This window comes from Orbicella franksi, chromosome 1 (genome assembly GCF_964199315.1).
Source record: "Orbicella franksi chromosome 1, jaOrbFran1.1, whole genome shotgun sequence".
Lineage (NCBI taxonomy): Eukaryota > Metazoa > Cnidaria > Anthozoa > Scleractinia > Merulinidae > Orbicella > Orbicella franksi.
Genome location: NC_138145.1, coordinates 42,012,884 through 42,032,239, shown reverse-complemented (window position 1 = coordinate 42,032,239; position 19,356 = coordinate 42,012,884). Strand labels below are relative to the sequence as shown.

Genomic DNA, 19,356 nt, shown 5'->3' with positions numbered 1-19,356 from the left:
GAGAGCCTCTCTCCGTTGTGATTGTCGAAATGATCTCACCAACCCGCATGCAAGCAAAAAAGGCAAGTGAGCACATGGCCTGAAATAAGCAACTTTCACATGGTGTATGACACATCTGAACCGAAGATTCCAAAATTCTATGTAGAATTGGTAGGGTAATTGACAGTCGACTATCTAGACGAGACCCAAGCTTTCCATACCCCTTGAGCAGGAAAACCTGAGAGCTTGTGGCAGTAGCCTAAAGCCGAGACATAAGTGCTCGCTGTGGAAGGAACATAATGACGATCATACATGTATGCAATAAAAAGTGCCAAAACAGGGGGTGAAATGGGCAGGGTAGTAGAAATGTCAGTTAGCATCACATGTAAAAATTGCGAAAATAGCTTCCATGCCCGTTGATAAGTTGGAAGTGAGGAAGGTTGCAGGCAATAGTGTGGAAATTACAGGCGCCAATTCTGAGGCTGCAGATGCACAGGAGTGTCTGTTGGCTCCCGTTCCATAAGGACTGGTGCAAAATGCTTGAATGTATCCACCTGTAATCAAGACAGAGGGTCTGCTAGAGTGTTATGAACACCCCTAACATGTTTGGCCTTAAAAAGTATGTTGTTTTGTAAATAGACCAGCACTAATTTTCTAACAAAAAATATCAAATTCTTGTCCTCGCAGAACCGCTTATTAATCACGTAAACGAGTGCCTCATCATCTGTCAGAAACAGGATACAACGGTTTTGCATTTGATGACACCACAGATATAAACTAAGAACGATTGGATAACACTCAAGCATAGCAATGTTCTGGTGTAACCAATTATCAGGCCATTTCCCATTGCACCATTTACTGCCAGAAACTGCTCCAAAACCCAATGAACCAGCGGCATCGGTATATAGCTCCAATTTGTCTGAACTATCCCAAAAGTCCTCAAGAAAGAAGGACCTGCCATTGAAACCGGTCCAAAGAGACTGCCAAAGCTTCAAGACAGCTTTGACCTCTCGATTTATCCTAACATAATGATATAGCGAATGAATCCCAACAGTGAGATCAATTAATCTACGCCAAAAGGCTCTACCTGGGACAACTACAGAACAAGCAAAATTTAGCATGCCCGTTAACGATTGGATTTCTTTCATTGTCACCTTCTTACGAGTAAGAAAGTCAGAAATCAGAGTGAGACATTTATCAATTTTGTCCAGAGGCAAACGAGCCTCAAAAGAAGCAGAATCCAATTCGATTCCAGCAAAGGATAATGTTATAGCAGGACCACATGTTTTCTCTGGTGCTATGGGAATGTCAAAGTATGAACACAGGTCAAAGAATAAATGTAACTGATCCTGGCATAATGATTGAGACTGAGTGATAATAAGAAAATCATCGAGTAAATGAATAATATGACTAATCCTCAGTTTATTCTGAGCAATCCACTCCATTGCAGTACTAAGGGTTTCAAATGTTTTACAGCTACCAGAGCACCCCATAGGCGTGCACCGATCGTATAATAATACAAATTCCTCCATCTCATACCAAGTAAACTATAATCCAGAGGATGAAGGGGGATAATCCTAAAAGCATTTTTCTCATCGGTTTTGTATAGGTAATCGCATGGGGCCGAGTAAAATTAAGGATTAATATCACGCGTGTTTTCAGAAGTTGCTGAAATTGCCTGAGTCGCACAGCGACGAGGACAATTTCAGCAACTTCTGAAAACACGAGTAATATTAATTCTTAATTTTAGAAGGACCCATTGCGATTACTTGTCAATGAAATAGAGGAAAAAATTTCTGAATGCGCTCTTGAGTAATCGGTCATAGGAAGCCATTTAATGTTGACAAAGAATCAATCGCCACAAACGCACGAATGAGCTGAATGAAATTTTATTTTTGCACAAAGACACCAGGACATTGACGACCAGACCTGCTAACAAAATTTCAACTTTGAAAATGTAAAGTTAGTGCTGTTCTAAACAAAGTTAAAACGTCCAAGACGCTTTCAGATCAATTAGAATCTGATTCTTCGATGAAGATACGCTTGTATCATCTCCTTATATCACTTGTGCTCTTCTGAACGGCATCATTCCCAGCGATGTTCAAGGTGACGCTGCAGTGACTGAAATTGTAAACATGGTCGGGGTACACAAAGATGCAGTGGAATTTGGAAGATAAAGTTGACCTAAAGCGTCTCTTGAAGGAGCAGGACCAGTGTTGTCAACGGCTCGTGAAATGATCTGCTGCTCTCGTTCGTCTCCTGAATCGTACTCGTCAAGCCCGTTGGCAGATGCGTGGCCTGTGATATTCTATATTTCACACTTCGGGATACCAGAACTTTTCAGCTTCTTTACCACGGTTTTTCGTGCACTATGGTTGGTCAAATTCTTCTCGGGACACCGATCCTTAAGCGGTGAGTTCTTTTTCATGTTTTCACGATTATGTTTATGGTGTTCTTTCCCATTGGGGTTTTCTTGTACCAAACGCTTGAAACCGGCTTCTCGATGACAGTGAGGTATAGAAACGGACCGCTCCTCTTCATTTCGCTTGGTCGTTTCCCCAGATATCGTTTGAACAACATGACGGAACACCTTTCCTCATTCCCTGTGGCAAACATTTTGGGGGTGACTAGTCTGGTTTTCACGCTAAGTCCTCCCTCTCTCGTCTTAGTTGGACCTTCGGCAAAAGTTAGAAAATTCGTTTCCTTCGTCGTCGCGTTGTAAAGTGAAATCTTCAACTTTCATTTGGTGGCGTTCTTGTCGCCCTCGTAGGCCGAAGTGCTGAGTGAGCAGCCACCACATGGTGTTAAGTAGAGCTCGTGGAGTTCCTCCTCCAAGCTGGCCAGCGTTCTGTCAGAGGACTTCTTCCTCTTCTTTTGTCAAACTTCTGGATCGGTTTGGTCGCTTTCCTTTGCCCTGCTCTCGCAGTTTCCTGGCCTTCCCTTCCAGGACTTTTCTGAAGTTAAGAAACTCCCTATCTCGGATGATGGACTTTGGATAGGCTTTTAATTTTAGATATCTCTCCAGTGATGCCTGCATTACTTCCAGGCAGTCGGGCTCGCCGAGTCATCCCCGTTTTCTTTTCGTAACTCGGCATAAAACTGCGACAGTGTTTGGTCGAGGACAGCGCTCTCGTACTCTTCTAAATTTGCTTGAAAGTTTCTCTCATTCGCCCACTTTTTGAAAACCTTCTTCCAGTACTCCGTGGTTTTCCTGGTGTCTTCGTTTTCGCTCTTGTCTTTTAATTCTTCGATATATTCCTCGTCAACTATCTCGAAACGAGACACCATTGTTACAGAAAATTTTTAGTAACAACTTCTCGGTAGCATAAGCTGTTGCTAAGCAACCTGAGGACCAATCGTGAGCGAGTAATGTTGCCCTCTTCACGAGCAAAATTGAGAAAAAATACCCTCTTCATTGACCCAATCAGTATTCAGTAATTTTGCCCTCTATTTTATTAGGCTAAAAAACACCCACGACCTGCAGCTTTAATGTGGCGAATGGCATATGCAATAGTCGCATAGGAAAAACTAGTATGGTCTGGAGAGATGCCATAATTAACAGAAGAACCCCTGGGATAAGATAAGTGGTGAATCGATCTAAATTCCCCAGGAGTCGTTTTTGGAACAACACCTAATGGAGAAATCCGAAATGGGTAGAAAGGTCGAGTCCGAAATGGTCCAGCTACTCCTTACTAATTTTGGCATCTACTACATCCGGGTTTTCTGAAGCTGAAATTAAATGTTTTTGTATCTGAGCAACCAGGGTCAGTGTGTGGCCCGTTTACCCTATCTACGACCAAACTCTGTGATTTTCCTTACCCAGTTTATGACCGGACCAAAAAGTCGATACCCTATTTATGACCGTTGCGGCTGGTGAAGTTGCCCTGAACATAATTTATGAAGGGCTTTTGTTGATGGTCTTAGCGATAATGATGAAAAAGTAGCTTCTTGTAAAAACATACCCAGTTCAAGACTATAATGCTAAAACCATACCCTATTTAGGACCAAAATGGCCAAAATCGATATCCTATTTCTGGCCAAAACGGCTGAAAAACCATACCCTTTGGGACCGCACATATTTACATAACCCAATTAAGGGAGTACCCCCCCGGGGGGTGAAGGTACAAAAAAAAACATTCCCCTTAATTTGGCACAGTTTAAGTACTAGGTACTGTATTTTGTCCAGTTAACACTTCGATTATGTATTGAAGATTTGGCCTTGTAGACCCGGGGTTTATTTGAATCCGACGTCATAAACTCGACGGAATCGGAGTCGGAAGAATCAGAACGTTTCCATTTCTTCCGATTCCGTTTACGACTCCGTCGCTTATGATCTAGTGAAAACATATTGTCGGAGTAGGAAGCAGAAGCGGAAGAACCAACCAATCACAAGGCCCAGAATGGAGCATTGTAATTGGTTTATTCTTCCGCTTCTGCTTCCAACTCCGACAATCTAGTTTCCACTGGATCGTAAGCGACGGAGTCGTAAGCGAAATGGGTGTTCTGCTTCCGACTCTGTCGGTTTGATTTTCACTACTTCGTATCACTCTACGCTTCTGATTATGACTCCAACTACGACTCCGTCGCTAGTGAAAACCAGCCTTAAGTTTACTTCTAAATTGTTAAGGTTTCCTCAACACCTTTCATCTTAAATTTGTTCAATTTGTTATAATTTTGTAAATATTTTTTCCCAAGTTTTTTTTATATACTTTGGCACACACCTGGAAGTTGTTGCCTATTACATAATAAAAAAAAAAATCTCCATTCTCCGGCTATTATATATGGTAACAGAAAGACACGACTTAATCGAATTTTCACTGGTAGAAATAATTCAATTTTGCCAAAATCCTTTTGGCAAAAGTTTGCACGGAGGAGGATACAAAACATGGACCCCCTTAAACCCCTTCTGAATTCCATACTGGGTCCCTTCTGGACCCCGTGCAGCGCCTTCTTTTAATTTAGACTCTTCTCAAGATGCAGCGGACAAAAAAAATACACTAGAATATGCCTGCGCTTTTGCAACAACGGCGCTTACTGAATTTTTTTCGATCCGCCGCAGTGACTCTTGCACTTTCCATATACCTGTGTGGCGCAGCTCATGATTGAAGAGAAAAACGGCCACAAAGAAAGAGGTCTGGTGCAACTCGTGAGCTCATTAAATTGGCATTTTGTGCTACATACATTAGGCGGAATCTTTTCTACTATAAACGCTAATTAAATTCTTCGCAGTGTTATCATGAGTGTCACTTTGTTTCAAAGTCAGATTAGCAGATTTGCACGTTGTCATCATTTGACTTCAACTGCCAGATTCCTTTCTTTTTTTCTTTATTATTTACATTTTGAATTCCCAGAGGGGTTTAAATAACAATTGCCCTGATTAGCATAAGGAAGAGACAAAGTGAGGGAGTCTGGTAGTTGTGGTCAATTGACGCCACTATGCAAATCGTCTATTTTCCACTTCCAGTATTTTATGTCCTACTACCACTGACCAAAAAATACGTGTTTACCCACCCACCGAGCATATAAGTTTGAAGGTAAGTGCGTAAGTTTTCTTTCTTATTTTGAATGCAATCTCGACATTTCTGAGGGTATCCGGTGCCGGTACATATTCGTGACATCGCTCGACGTCGTGAACTTGTGTTATTGCATGCACGAATGTCTATCCTTGTCCTTTAAAGATAAATTTGCAACACGCATGACAGTTATTACTTCACATGTTCACGGACGCTTGCTTTGTATATATAGCACATTGCTTTTGCAAAATAGAAGTTTGCTTTTCTTTTTCACTCCTCCGGTTTGTACTAGCGAAATTTGCGAAACTTTGAAAATGTTTTGTAAGAAAATTTGCTTTACGCGCCTTTTCATGTCGCGTATAATTAAATATGCAAGATGACCAACTGCAAAATCCTCCCGCTATCCAGTGGGTATTGCAAATCTTTCCACCCTATTGCCGAGAAAGAAAAAAAAATTCTTAATACAACGAACACGCATGAAAATCAAAGGTTGAAGCCAGCGAGTAAAGTTTGAAAAGTTTATAATCAAACTTGAAAGCGACAGTTTCTAATTAAACTTTAGACAACAACCTTCCGTCACGCATCGAGTATTGCTTTCCGCGGACGAAAAATTAATTATACAACTAGTTTACCTAAATGGTACAAAATGCTGCCGAAGGGAAGGAGGACGTAAGGAGTGTCAGTGCAGAGCAGGGTTGTTCCCTTACAGAATCCAGTAACAAACTGGTTTATTTAACTTCTCGGATTACAGCACTTAGGCCCGTTCCAAACGCCGCTCCATTTATGCGCCGAACCTAACTGATGAGGTAAGTGGCCGTCGATAAAAACCAGGAACATGGAACATTCCGGAACATCCCGGAACATTCCGGAACATCCCGGAACATCGAATAATTATCATAATTACGCGAAAAATATGTAAAATTAAATTTTAAAAAATCAAATCAAACAAAAATAAACTGGTATCAGCTCGGAAAATAGAAACAAAACAAAAGCATAAAAAAAGGAAAAAAGGAAGAAAAATGAAAGTGACTGCAATGAGTGAAGGCTAGCAACTAAGAAGAGTAATCAATTCCTTCCAGTCGTTCACCGTCACTTTAATTACGTGACTGTCCTTTATTCCCAGATTTCGTTCTTCACAATCAGACCTAAAAGTGTGGGTACACGAGTGTGATATCTTTATTCAATTCATTACGTCAATACAAAGAAAAATAATACAAAAATACGTCAATACAAAAAAAATAGTTTTTCCACGAGATAGAAATAGAAACTCTTCGGCATCGAGTTTCTTGTCTAAACTAGTTCGGACTGCTCGACCTCTGATGACAGTGTAAACAAATACAAACACAAAATTTAAAAACATTTGGCGACGCGCGCGCTGTCTTGCGGGGTCGCTGGTCAAATCTTTATTGTCTCTAGAAATATTTGTTACAAGTGTTGGCGATCTGAAATTGAATTCTGAGTGTCGCCAACAGTTCAAATGCATCTCCTGGAAAATGTTTGTCCAGTACAAGTTAATACTTAATTAATTAAAAATAATTTTAAGGCAGACTATAATCTATTCATCGCTAGTTGAACTTCACGTGCCATGAGTGTTCCACAAAAATCGAAACTGTCGATATTGAACGAATAATGTATGCTACAGTTGTAACCTTCAAAAAGAAACAGTAGGCGGAAGGAAAATCAGTTTCGGGCGATATGCGCGTACCGGTGATCGAAATAAATTTGCATAACATTACAATGTACCAAAAGCAGCGTCTATTTTGATTTAACTGCAACTGTTTGCAAAACTTAATCACGTGGTTAATCTAAAGGGGTAAAAAAAAAAAAACAGTTTACAAGTATCCTTATTGACGAAAAAGGTTTCCATTCGCTTATTTTTGTTCTTGATGAAGGTAGCTGGCTAAGTTCCATGTTGGTTTCACGAATGACGAATTTACAAAAGTGTACCACACGTTTATGTCTCTCGACGGGTTAGTTTTTTCGGGCCGTACCAGTGGGCTTTTGATGGTATTGAAATTAGCTAAAATTAGCCATTTCGCTTATGAGCTTCGATGAAGGTACTTGTATCGGCCTAGAATATTATTAAACTTGGGGCTTTTGCTAATCAAACTAATGCTTTAGAAACAGCAAGACATGCACTGTGAACTACCCAAAGTATATTGATAGATATCATCGCGTTGATCTGTACGAGCGAAAAGAAAATGCACAATTTTCGGCCATTTTTGGCGGCGTCAGGCAGCTTGATTGGCGATTTTCAAACTTTCCTCGATTTCGAAAAAACTAAAGCGCTTCAGGACCTTTGAATGGTATTTTCGAAAACAACTCACTATAGAGGTTATTTGGGCAAAATATAAAGAAATCGAAAATTTCGCGACTGTCATCTCATTCTCGGTATTTACAGGAACTGGCTCTTAAGGACGTTCACGCCCAAAATGTTCCCAGATTGTTTTAAAACTTACCATGAAGTAAGGTAAAAATCAACCTTTGCTAAAAAGCCAAAACAAATGGGGAGTCACCCTGTTCATTTTTGACATTAGGCGCGTTGAAGACCATGCTATCGGCCATAAAAAGGCTTCCTTAGTGAAATTTAGATCTTCTAAAAGTATTCAATTCAGCACAATTAAGTATATCAAGTAAACTTTTGGAGCTTATGTTGTTCCTTGAGGTAGAATAGGCCTTTGACAAAAAACTAATAGCCTTGACCGTCCACATTCCAAGAACACACGAAAGAAAAGCTAAATATCTGTAACTTGTTTTGAAACGGACATGTTTTTCCTATTTTTCGTTAAAATTGGGAAAGGAATTGTTCTACGGAAAGAAAAATGGGGGTCAACGAGCATCCAAGAGAGTAAATTACAGGCAAAGTTAGCGCACCCGGTACCAAGTCCTATACATATGGGTTATTGACCAAGTGTGAGGTCAAGATGGCCGGATATTGGCCAAGTTCTTTTTTTGCGAGTTCATGGACCGAGACGGAGTCGAGGTCGATAAACTCGCAAAAAAAGAACGAGGCCAATATCCAGCCATCTTGGCCGAACAAGCTTGGTCAATAAAGGATTTATTATATTGCTTTCGGGGAAATTTTTCTCGCGGGACACGGCGGGTAGTCCCGAGCGGGCAAGATAGCTCCATCTTGCCCGCTCGGGTAGCCAATCACAGCGCAGGATTTGATTCATCTCGCCCGCTCGCGGAGCTAGCTATATAATAAGTATGGGTTATTGACCAAGTGTGAGGTCAAGATGGCTGGATATTGACCAAGTTCTTTTTTTGCGTGTTTATGGACCGAGACGGAGTCGAGGTCCAAAAACACGCGAAAAAAGAACGAGGCCAATATCCAGCCATCTTGACCGAACAAGCTTGGTCAATAAAGGATTTATTATATGGCTTTCGGGGAAATTTTTCTCGCGGGACACTGCGGGTAGTCCCGAGCGGGCAAGATAGCTCCATCTTGCCCGCTCGGGTAGCCAATCACAGCGCAGGATTTGATTCATCTCGCCCGCTCACGGAGCTAGCCATATAATAATTGCTTATATTTCTTCCTCAGCGCGCGCGTTTGATGTATGACGTAGTGTGCTTGGACTGTCCACGTGAGCGAAATCGCGTCTCAGGATTTGCTGTTTCTAGACCCACCTGGAATTTCCAAATCTGGGAGTGACCTAAAAATAATATGAGATGGGTTACATTTGGAATAAGGCTTGTATAAGGAATTTAACAAATTGAATGTGGTTTAGCGTGGTCTGTACTCTTATCGACAAAGACATGCGTCATCACAGTGGTCAAAATGTTGTGGACTCACGAGGCGCAAGAAAATGTTTTTTCCAGAGCGTGGCCAAGAGCGCGACACATTGATACAAGCAACGTTGTCTGGACTCTTATCGAAAATGGCAAATTAGCCAATCAGATTGCGAGATTAGTAGCAATTGTGGTGAAAAACTCTCTTACTTTTTATTCCCTCTGGGTAGTTTAATATTATACTTTTTCATGTTCTCATGACTTTTCTTATTCGAGATTTCATTTGTGGTTTCAGTATCAAGAAGGGGGAAATCCAACCTGTTAATGGCAGCAAGCGAGATTTCATAACCAGTACGAGTCAGTAAACAGAAACATTCGGTTACTGGTGTCGATAAAGAGTAATTATATTGCAAGCTGATGGCAGAGGACCCTCTTCCAGAGGCTGCAGGACATAGACCTGCTCTTGAGTTGGAAGTTGGTTGTGCAGCCGGACGAATATACGTTAATGTCAAAATTGACAGGCCCTGGTTGGCAGCTGGAGTGGTAGGCGCCGGTATCGTAACATTAGCAACTTTGTACCAAAGAAACCCGGAGGGTGTTGAGACTGCAGTGAGAAACGCCTTGGCAGGTTTGGCGGATAGAGTCCTGTCTATAAGACCATCTTCTGTTCTTGTAGACTTGTGCTTTCATACAAAAGAGAGGTTTCTGGCATTTGTGGATACTTTTGTGACAGGGATAGTAAAGCAAAGATTTCAAGAGGAATTTTCAAAAATTGGATTTAAAGACAAGTTGGAAGTAACCGTTACTGTGTACGATATGGAGTCTGAGATGAGGTAAGATATCCCGCAAGCTGATAACAGTAAAGCTGATGACTTGAATTGTATCCTGCGTGGAATAGCGAGACCAATTTGAATGTAGCCAGTTTCTTGTAGCGAAGAGACAACCAATGAGAACGTCAGTTAGATGCGGTGAGAGAACAGCACTTAGTGTATATATATAATTAAATACTTCCCGTCTTATCTTGTTCTGCTCTGTACCCTAACAGGTACCGAAAAAGCTCCCACTGTGGACCTTATGAGGCTGAACACCCTAACAGGTACCAAAACCTATTTTTTAACCCCTAAAAGGTACGTCGAGAACCCCCGTCCTTTTTAAATGGGAGTCCCCCTGGACGAAATGTCTGCTGGTATTTTTAAAGCCATCGTTGGTTTATATCTCGATTCCGATAGAGCATTTGAACGTCATATAAGCCGGATACCAATCAAAAGTGATTAGGCTTGAATGTACTAGCAACAAAATCACGCATGGCCTTGGTAATTACAAACCGGTAAAGTTCCAAAAGGAATTGGAGGAAAAAATGAAAATTTTGCAATGAGTGAAAAACTACTTGTGGACAGTGGGAACTAGAGTTGTCAATCATGCTCGCAGGGGAAGCAGGGAGCGAACTAAACGGTATTTGGTGTTTTTGTAATAGCTAGTGTTAGTGACGCGAATGTTACATTCTCATTTGAACTCCATATCAGTGGTAGCCTGCCGAACAGGCGGATTAGCGGGAATGAGCGCTAAACGCGATACACGAGCTCGGACAGCGACCACGTTAGCGCTTGTGTTCGCGCTCCGCGTTCGTGAATCGCGTTTCGCTCTCTGCGCCGCTAATCCGCCTGTTCGGCAGGCTATATCAGTTGACATCAACCTCGTTCCCAGGGCTTTTACCTTTGAAATTGCCTCCCAATTCCAAAGTGAAAAGCCCTGGGAACGAGGTTGCAGTTGACAGAGAGGAAGCCATTTAAGATCTCAAGATCCGTTCCTTCATTTTCTCTTGTTTTTACATCCAGTCAAGAAGTTGATTACACTGGCATAGGATGCTTTGAATCCGTCACAAATATCTGAGTTTGTTTTCAGAAAAGAAATGATGGAGAGATCCTCGGACTTTAGCGCGGCTTCTGAGTCTTCTGGTGTAGAATTAAAGGAATCAGGTTGTATTACATTTTATAATTTTAATTGAATCTAGCTGTATTTGCCCCCTAAAAAAGCCATTTAAAATAGAATGACTAGTAATTGATTGCTATGACTCTGTCATAGAATGCTTTCATATACTAGAGACGGCGGGCATTGCACTCCCCGCAAGGGGGCCCGGCCGTCTACCTTAAATATGTAAAAAAAAACTAGAGACGTTTTTAAAACATATCATAAGTGATCGACAACCGACAATACAGTAGAACTTGCATTCCTAAAAGATACCCTTTAAGTAAAGATATTAGCGTTCATTCCTGTACACTATAATTATAGCAAAATCCAAATTTTATCACCCTTAAAAAGAAGACCATCCACCCCTTTGACTGTGGGAGTCCCTCCTGCATCAACAAGCTGGAAGGTGGTTTTCAAGCCAATTATGGAGCTGAGAAAATGTAACGGTCACTAAAAAATTTGTAATCATTGCAATAAAAATTTCTTTTAATGTTTTGCTGAGAAATGTTTAGTCTACTAATGCATTGCTTATATCTAATGATGCAGAAGACACTATTTCTCCAGAATCCTCTACAGAAGAACGACCTACTCAATTCTCGAGAATTTTTGAGGTACTGCTTTTAAAATTGATATCTGTAAGTCACTACTTCTCAATAAATCAAAGTTTGCCCCAAAAGAATAACTATAAGAACTACTGCTTTTCTTTTCCGTCTTTTAACTTTCACATTTCAGGAAGAACCCATTTTGTTCTTAGGTCTCGACAAAACTTCTAGTCATTGTTATGTATTGTATCTATGAAAGGAAAAGAGGGGGAACCGACATTCAAGAGAGTAAATTGCAGGCTAAGTTTGCGCACCCGTTGCCAAGCCCTATACTTGCTCATATTACTTCCTTAGCGCTTGCTTGGTGTGTAACGTGGCGTGATGTTACGACATGAATTACGTGCACAGTTAGGATGCGCAGTAGCAATGGCGACAAAAGTCCTTAAATAGGGTGTGACAGACAGACCCTTTCCATGCCAATGGGCCATTTTCGATATATTAAAATTCTAACTTAGCTCCGAGGCCTAGTGAATAAAATAAAACAAATCACATCGAGGTCACTGAAGGATGCATAATTATTATTGTTTTTGTTTTATTCCCTCAAGCCCCAGGGACAAGTTAGAATTATGGCCTATTAATAGATGAGTTTAGGCAATTGCTGAAGATGAGCTGTGCTGTTCCTTTTTTTCGTCTCATTTATCTTCTCGTTATTCACCATTAGAACTTGAAATAAACTTCCCCTCTTTATTAAATTCTCTTCAGTATAGTGGTGGATGTAGACATGCTGCTGAAAAGGGCAGGAGGGGGAGAGGGGGTAGGAGAGCATCCAGGGTGTTTTCTTTAATGAAACAGTATTTTTTGCACACATTTTGGTGCAGTATACTCCTTAAATCTTATTTAATTAACCCAACTTCAAGTTACTCTTCACTTCATAGATTTTATTAGCAGTTATTATTGTTAAGCACCCTGGCTCAGTGTTATTGACGTTAAATAAATTACTTACTTGCTTACTTCAACCACCGTTTTTAACTATTGTTTTCTTCCCTTTTCAGTTCAGAAAAGTGACCCCGAGGCCCTTGGCGCCAGCTTCTTCTATATCAAGGCAGGTTTACGTCCTTATACTCTTCTGTTTCACTATAAGTGACATATTTTGTGTAAATTCCATCGACCGTGTTGCTGGATCGATCAGCCGGTATTGCGACCTTTCCTTGATTTCACAACAATGTAAACTTTTAAACAATATTTCCGAAAAAAGTTCAACGAAAGGGTATTTCTTAGACAATAAAAGAAAATTTGAATGTTCGGTTCCGTCGCAGAAAGTTTCCATATCGCAGGCGCGACTTATTCAAACTACGACGGTAACGCGAACGAGAGCGTCGCCAATCAAAAGGTTTAATGAACAGAACGGTGGGTCTGCACGTGCATTAAAAATCTTTGTACATTTCTTAGGCGTCCCTTGCAAAGCAACAACGTGAAATGACCAAATTCTGGGTACTTTGGAGAACGTGAACCGCGACGGATAATTCATTGGATTTCCTTTTGGAATTAAACGATTTCATTGCATATTTATCCTGAGCAGGTTTTTAGACCGATAGGTATAGTTACTAGATCTGGATAATTGCTTAATTCGGTAAAGTATATATCAACTTTTTATACTGAAGGCGTCGTCCTCGGTGTCGCTGTCGTCATTGCTACGCGCCCTAATTACGATTGAAGCTCTTAACGAATTGTAACAATTGCGCGATTGGTGGTGCTTACCATTTGTCAGAATAACCCGGTTGGGGTGACCGTTGTATAATGGCAAGGGTTTTTCCAAAATCAGCACACCAACCGAACGAGATGGCGCTTACCGTTTGCAATTCGATTTCTCGTAATTGTTTTCGGCTGATGAGAGACTGGAAACTGGAAAATTTACCAAATGGTAGGGAAATTTCCGCCGTTCCGTTCCGAACGGAAAAAGAGGACTACCTCTAGAGGTAGTCTACAATTTCCGAACGTATTTTCCGGAAAATTACTGTTCCATTTGACTTTCAACCCAAATTTCCGGATTCTTTTGCCAAATGGTAAGCACCCTGGATAACAATCGGGAAGACACTTGGGCCTAGTCCAAACGTCGTGCTACTGCCGTGCCGAGCTCAAATAAATTTGTCCCGGCAGTGTCAGGGTCAGGACAAAAGAACGGCAGTGATTTTATTCAGTCGCACCTAAGATCGGAGGAAGTTTGCTTTGCTGAAGACCATTGTAAATGCAAGAAAGCAACGGCAGCTGATGCAACAGGCTTTGAATTCAGTTCGGCACGGTAAGAGCACGCCGTTTAAAGCCAAGTCGCGTTACCGCCGTGCTAAGTAGTCGTGCCGAACTTAATTCAGCCTGCAGAACTGAATTGTTTCAAATGTCTTGCTACTGCCGTGCTTAACTGAAATTTAATTCTTAAATTTAGCTCGGCACGGCAGTAGCACGACGCTTGAAATAGGTTTTAGTCCACATTGAAAGCTCGTTGCCTCCCGGAAAAGGCACTAGAGAGATGCCAACTCTGTCCGAAACAAAACTTGTATAGACTGAAGCAAATGTTTTGGTCATCTAGTTGGCAAGCTTGCAACAACAACAACAACAATAACAACAGCAACAACAATCTTTATTTGTACTCTTTCACACTATAATTCTAAATGAGCAAAAATATCAATGATAAATTTAGAGTACTGGCTGCCTGGAATAATCATATGGGCTAGCGGAGCCAGGCAGCCAGTTGGCATCACTGTTAAGAGGTCCTGCGCCTAAGAAACGACCGATGATTTCCGGCTAAAAAATAAAATCGGCCGATTTTTATCTCCCAAGTAGAGGTTACCGAATACTATTTAAAAATGAATTTCTTTTGTTTCAGTTTCGCTTTAAACCAAAAATATCGAGCCGCAAACTTTTTCCGTCTGATAGCAGCAAAATCAGGCCGAAAATAAGCCCCCGCAAAAAACTGTTCAGAAATTACTATCGCAACGCAAAATAATGAGAAAATTACACAGTGTTGAAGAAAAAGGCCTTTTAATGCAATATCATTCGATAAACATCAAAAAAACTGCCGAAGCGATTAACAAATAAAGTTTCAAATATTGCATACTAAATTAGATGGAGCGTTGGAGCTGATTTTAAAATAATTATTTCTCAAAAGTTCAACGCTTTTGAAAGCAGTCACAGTGATGAATTAGACATTGGAGGGATACACATCACGTTTCTGGAAAACAGTTTTCGGCCAAAGTATATTGACCTTGTACAAAGCGTTCAAAGTTACCGTGTTTACCGTTATCCTGCTACTTCGGCGAAACACTTCTCTTTTGCCAATACGGCCGTGCATAGCGTGGTAAATGCCACTTTAAACCTTGCTAGGCATTCAAAGACCATCCTGAGTAGAAGGATGTAGAATTGAAAGAGAAAGGAAGATGAAAAATACGCAGAAAAAGAAAATAACTCGAAACTACCATCTGCTAACTGAGGGAAAGTTGAATCTGGAAAATGTCGTCGTGTGACAGCAAGATAGCACAAATGCACACATAAAAAAAAGAAAAGGAAGAGAAAAAAAGAGAAAGGAAATAAAAAACCGCCGTTAGGGAAGTCTGAGGTGATAACATTTGCATATGAGTATAAAATACTAATATAGGAGAAACACACAGTTAATAGCTGTGACAACTAATAACACAGTAACGTTATATACATATTATATAAGCTTTAAAAGAAAATATAGTAATAAGGCTTGGAAATGTGACAGAATTAAACTAAAGAATAATTAATCATAACATTAGAGAAATGAAACAACTGCATTCTAAAATAGTGTGAAGACATATAACTAATCATATAACTAATAATCTTTAACAATCAACATCACTTTTTACTGATTCCTTAAGTTTTGAGAGAGAGAATGTTTAAGTGGAGCCCCGTACTCATATAAGAGAGAAAAGGAAACCCATGAATTGATTTTCTCATGGTTATCATGGCTAGCGGTATTGCTCGGGGGCGCGTACGCACGACGACGGCGGCGGAGTCGCGCAAGATGGCGGCACTCCAGCTAATAGGGACTTTAAGATCCAGGACGCGACGGCTTTTAGGACGCGGTGACCGGGAAAAATCCTGGAACGAGGACGGCGTTTTAAGCGCGGGAAATTTAAGTTAAGATTTGCGACGTGATGAATCAGTGCATTAATCTGTAGAAAGGTTTTGACGAAGAAGAATTACTGCTACCTTGCTTGGTGGAAGAAATTATAGACGACGAAGAATTTTCAGTGCTTTATGAGGCGTATGCTCCACAAAAGCACTCGGTATACGAGAAATTTTCTCTCGAAAACAAAAATTCTGCCAAATGCAAAGCTGATTTTCGAGTCGACAAAAGGGATATCGCGTTACTTGTTGAAGCCTTAAGAGTTCCACCCATCTTCAAGTGCTCTAATGGAACAATCTGTGATGGAACCGAAGGCCTCTGTATCGTGCTTAATCGCATATCCATGCCGCTATTCCGACATGATACCAATCTTTGGGCGATCGGTGCCAGAGCTCAGTATGATCAGCAACGAGGTTACAGACTGGATATATAACACTCACGGGCACAAGGTTACACAGTGGAACCATGGTATTTTAAACCCACCTTTAATCGCTACGTATGCAGATGCGGTCCACTCTAAAGGAGCAGCCCTTGATAACTGTTTCGGCTTTATAGACGGAACTGTGCGGCCCATTAGTCGGCCGATGTCAAACCAGCGAGTTGTTTATAATGGCCACAAGCGCGTACATGCGCTCAAGTTCCAGGCCATCACGCTTCACAATGGACTGATTGCTAATATCTGTGGTCCTGTAGGTAAGCCCCAGATTTTTTTTCTATTCACAAAGCAACCTGTTTTCATTTCAATGCCATATTTATGGAATTTTTCTTTCATTTCACTTGCCTCTTACTTTTGCCTTATTCTTTGGTGAAATTATTTTAAATAATTAATAATAGCCTATTCAATTTCTTGTTTTCGTGCCATATACCCTACCTGCTAGTTATAAGTGAAGCCTGCATGACTTGATTTTAGCGAACATTAACGATGAAATATATATCCTTAGTTTGTTTTAAGAGTGGAACCTGTCTTCTTTCCTTCTTTTAGAAGGCAGAATGCACGATGCAGGAATGCTGGCAGTCTCCCAACTGTACGATGATTTACAAAACTTTGCATTTGACCCTGTTGGTAGAGTAATGTGTGTTTATATGGGGATCCAGCACACCCACTCAGGGTTCACTTGCAGGCACCTTTCAGATTTGGCATTCTAACACGAGATATGGAGATGTTTAACGAGTCCATGAGTGCTGTTCGCTCATCAGTTGAATGGTTATTCGGAGATATTGTAAACTACTTCAAATTTTTAGATTTTAAAAAGAATTTGAAGATTGGACTCAGTCAAGTCAGAAAAATGTACATAGTATGTTCTATTTTAAGAAATGCTTTAACTTGTCTTTATTCAAACACAACAGCTGATTTTTTTTGGACTAGATCCACCTTCGTTAAATGACTATTTTAATTAACAGGGCTTTGTGACAGTGGACTGTTCGTGAGAATAATATAAGTTTTTTTTATATATAATTCCTGTGACAAAAATGCTTCTACAAGAGGGTTGTGGGTAAAAATCTCCTTTTGTGATTAACCTTTCCCCTGTGAGTTCCAGACTCTTGGACTGAAACAGGTTGTAGTTCTACTTAGCTATGGTTAGTAAAGTTCCCTGTATGTTTTCTTTACCAAGAATAATCAGCGAAAGGGATAGATATGAAGGGTTTAACTAAGATATCTATGCAACAAATATAGTTTGTCTCATATAGGTGCACACGAATCAGTACCTTTAAAATCATATTTAATTAACGTTTTGTGGATTGGTTTGAAATGTAAAAACACAACGGATGGCCAGGAAGGTGGGCCTCTTACTTGCACAGAGAACAGAGGTACAAGGAAAGTCCCTCAAGTAATAAAACAAAACATTCTTAGTCACTTGAAAAACTGGCAACAATTGTGCACATATACAACATCAGTCAACTTTTCCTGGCTGCTGGTGACAACCGAGTTTCAACTTAACAATTCAGCAACAGTTGCTAACATACAAGTCTCCTCAAACAAAATATAATGCAACAGGTGGTTTTATGTCATGAGTATCTCGAGGGCCTGCAAATTAAGGAGTGTATTTTTTAAAATATTTTTATCCACAAGCCACTCCAAAATGTTCATACTGTGTAGTTTTAGATGTTGGCTTATGCCACTTAATGTACCAGTCAAATTGAAGCTTAATCATCCTCCCCGGGCATTTGAACTTTTCAGTTATTGGCTGTTTAAATTCCCCCCTCCCAAGGACTAAAAGCCATTCAAATGCCCTAACCTAGATCCGTTTCAGGTGATCAAATTCCCCCACACCTAGAATTTTAATTGAGTGACCATAATTTATTAATTTTGCTCTTCCATGCAAGGGGGATATTTAAGCTTGGATTTGACCGATACATAACAGTAAAGTACAATTATTGTACGTAATTATTTTATGGGAACGATATGCAGTACTGCAAAATATGCACAAATCCATAGATCACTTATTGGTTAATTTCTCCGATAATGCCATCATTGCCCTTGACTGTTCTTGTTGTTGTTGCATCATCATCATTTGGGTGTTAAGCAGCTGTTGTTGGCTTTGCTGTTGTTGCTGGTACATAACTTTAAACATTTCGGTTTGTTGCTGTTGTGTTTGTAGCTGCTGTTTGGCCATTGCTTCCATTTTTTCTCTCTCCAACGCGTGCTGTTCTTTCAACATTTCAAACTCTTGTTGTTCCAGTTCATAATTTATCCTAGCCCTATCTGCTAAAAATTCCATCGCATCACTTCCACTTCTTCGCTGTCGTTTGAGTTTTTCCTCTTCGCTCTCACTTAATCTTTTCCTAGTCTCAGACAGCTTTTCCATGGCTTTTAATCTCGCATCTTCTGCCTTTGCTCGGTCGTTTTCACATTTTTCATTTTTCTCTGGTCTTAATTCCTGCGATTCAGCATCTGCACTTTCTTCTAAAGCGATAATAGTGTCTAAAAGATTTTCCAGTTCGTTTGGCTCGTCGGGCGTTATACCAGATGCCTTCTCCTCGGCTCTGACCTTCCTTTTATGCTTGTTTACAAGAATCCCCATATGGTCGCGAACCGACCTCTTGTCAACGCTGAATCTCAGTAGGGTACATTCGTTCAAAACTTGAGCTATTTTCTCCCACATCCCGCTTCTTTGAGTGGATCCTTTTTTGGACGTAAAAGGGTTTAAATTTACCACTTCTCGGCACAACAACACGTCATGCTCGTTTGACCAAAACATCACCGAGCTAAAAATAAAATAACAAGAGTGTAAGCTTACATTCAATACTTCGACTGAATGAAATCACGTTTAGTGTCCGCGAAGCATAACACATAACACATGTTTCTCAAACATAACACATGTAAAAAATACGAGGATTTGTTCAACCGACTCCAATAGACATAAACAAAGTTGACATTTACCACGGAGGTTTTGGCTTGGATGACATACTTCATACTTCGATCAAAGACTTCAACCAGCTGATCACCTGTGATATATGATGAAAAATGTCTTAACTG

The 19,356-nt window shown here is 40.5% G+C and overlaps 2 protein-coding genes and 2 pseudogenes across 2 annotated transcripts; 2 read left to right on the top strand and 2 right to left on the bottom strand.

Annotated features, from left to right (window-relative positions):
* Positions 1-340: 340 nt before the first annotated feature.
* On the bottom strand, positions 341-1,453 carry LOC145484645 (uncharacterized; annotated as a pseudogene).
* A 4,025-nt stretch (positions 1,454-5,478) lies between these two features.
* On the top strand, positions 5,479-14,037 carry LOC145502241 (uncharacterized). The gene is made up of 6 exons (XM_081481526.1): positions 5,479-5,513; positions 9,520-10,057; positions 11,127-11,200; positions 11,739-11,803; positions 12,787-13,141; positions 13,892-14,037. Exons 2-6 carry the CDS (start codon positions 9,642-9,644, stop codon positions 14,035-14,037), a joined length of 1,056 nt encoding a protein of 351 aa, XP_081337652.1. The 5' UTR covers positions 5,479-5,513; positions 9,520-9,641.
* A 1,492-nt stretch (positions 14,038-15,529) lies between these two features.
* Positions 15,530-17,276, top strand: LOC145464556 (uncharacterized; annotated as a pseudogene).
* Positions 17,277-18,316: 1,040 nt separating this feature from the next.
* Positions 18,317-19,145, bottom strand: LOC145484810 (uncharacterized). Its single transcript, XM_081463452.1, has one exon. The coding sequence runs from the start codon at positions 19,076-19,078 to the stop codon at positions 18,317-18,319; it is 762 nt and encodes a 253-aa protein (XP_081319578.1). The 5' UTR covers positions 19,079-19,145.
* Between the last annotated feature and the right edge of the window lie 211 nt (positions 19,146-19,356).

Bases quoted from the DNA above. Each gene is read 5' to 3' on its own strand.
- LOC145502241 (XM_081481526.1), top strand. From the start codon at position 9,642: ATGGCAGAGGACCCTCTTCCAGAGGCTGCAGGACATAGACCTGCTCTT. The intron at 10,058-11,126 runs GTAAGATATCCC...GTTTGTTTTCAG, and splicing joins GATATGGAGTCTGAGATGAG to AAAAGAAATGATGGAGAGAT. The intron at 11,201-11,738 runs GTTGTATTACAT...CTAATGATGCAG, and splicing joins TGTAGAATTAAAGGAATCAG to AAGACACTATTTCTCCAGAA.
- LOC145484810 (XM_081463452.1), bottom strand. From the start codon at position 19,078: ATGTTTTGGTCAAACGAGCATGACGTGTTGTTGTGCCGAGAAGTGGTA.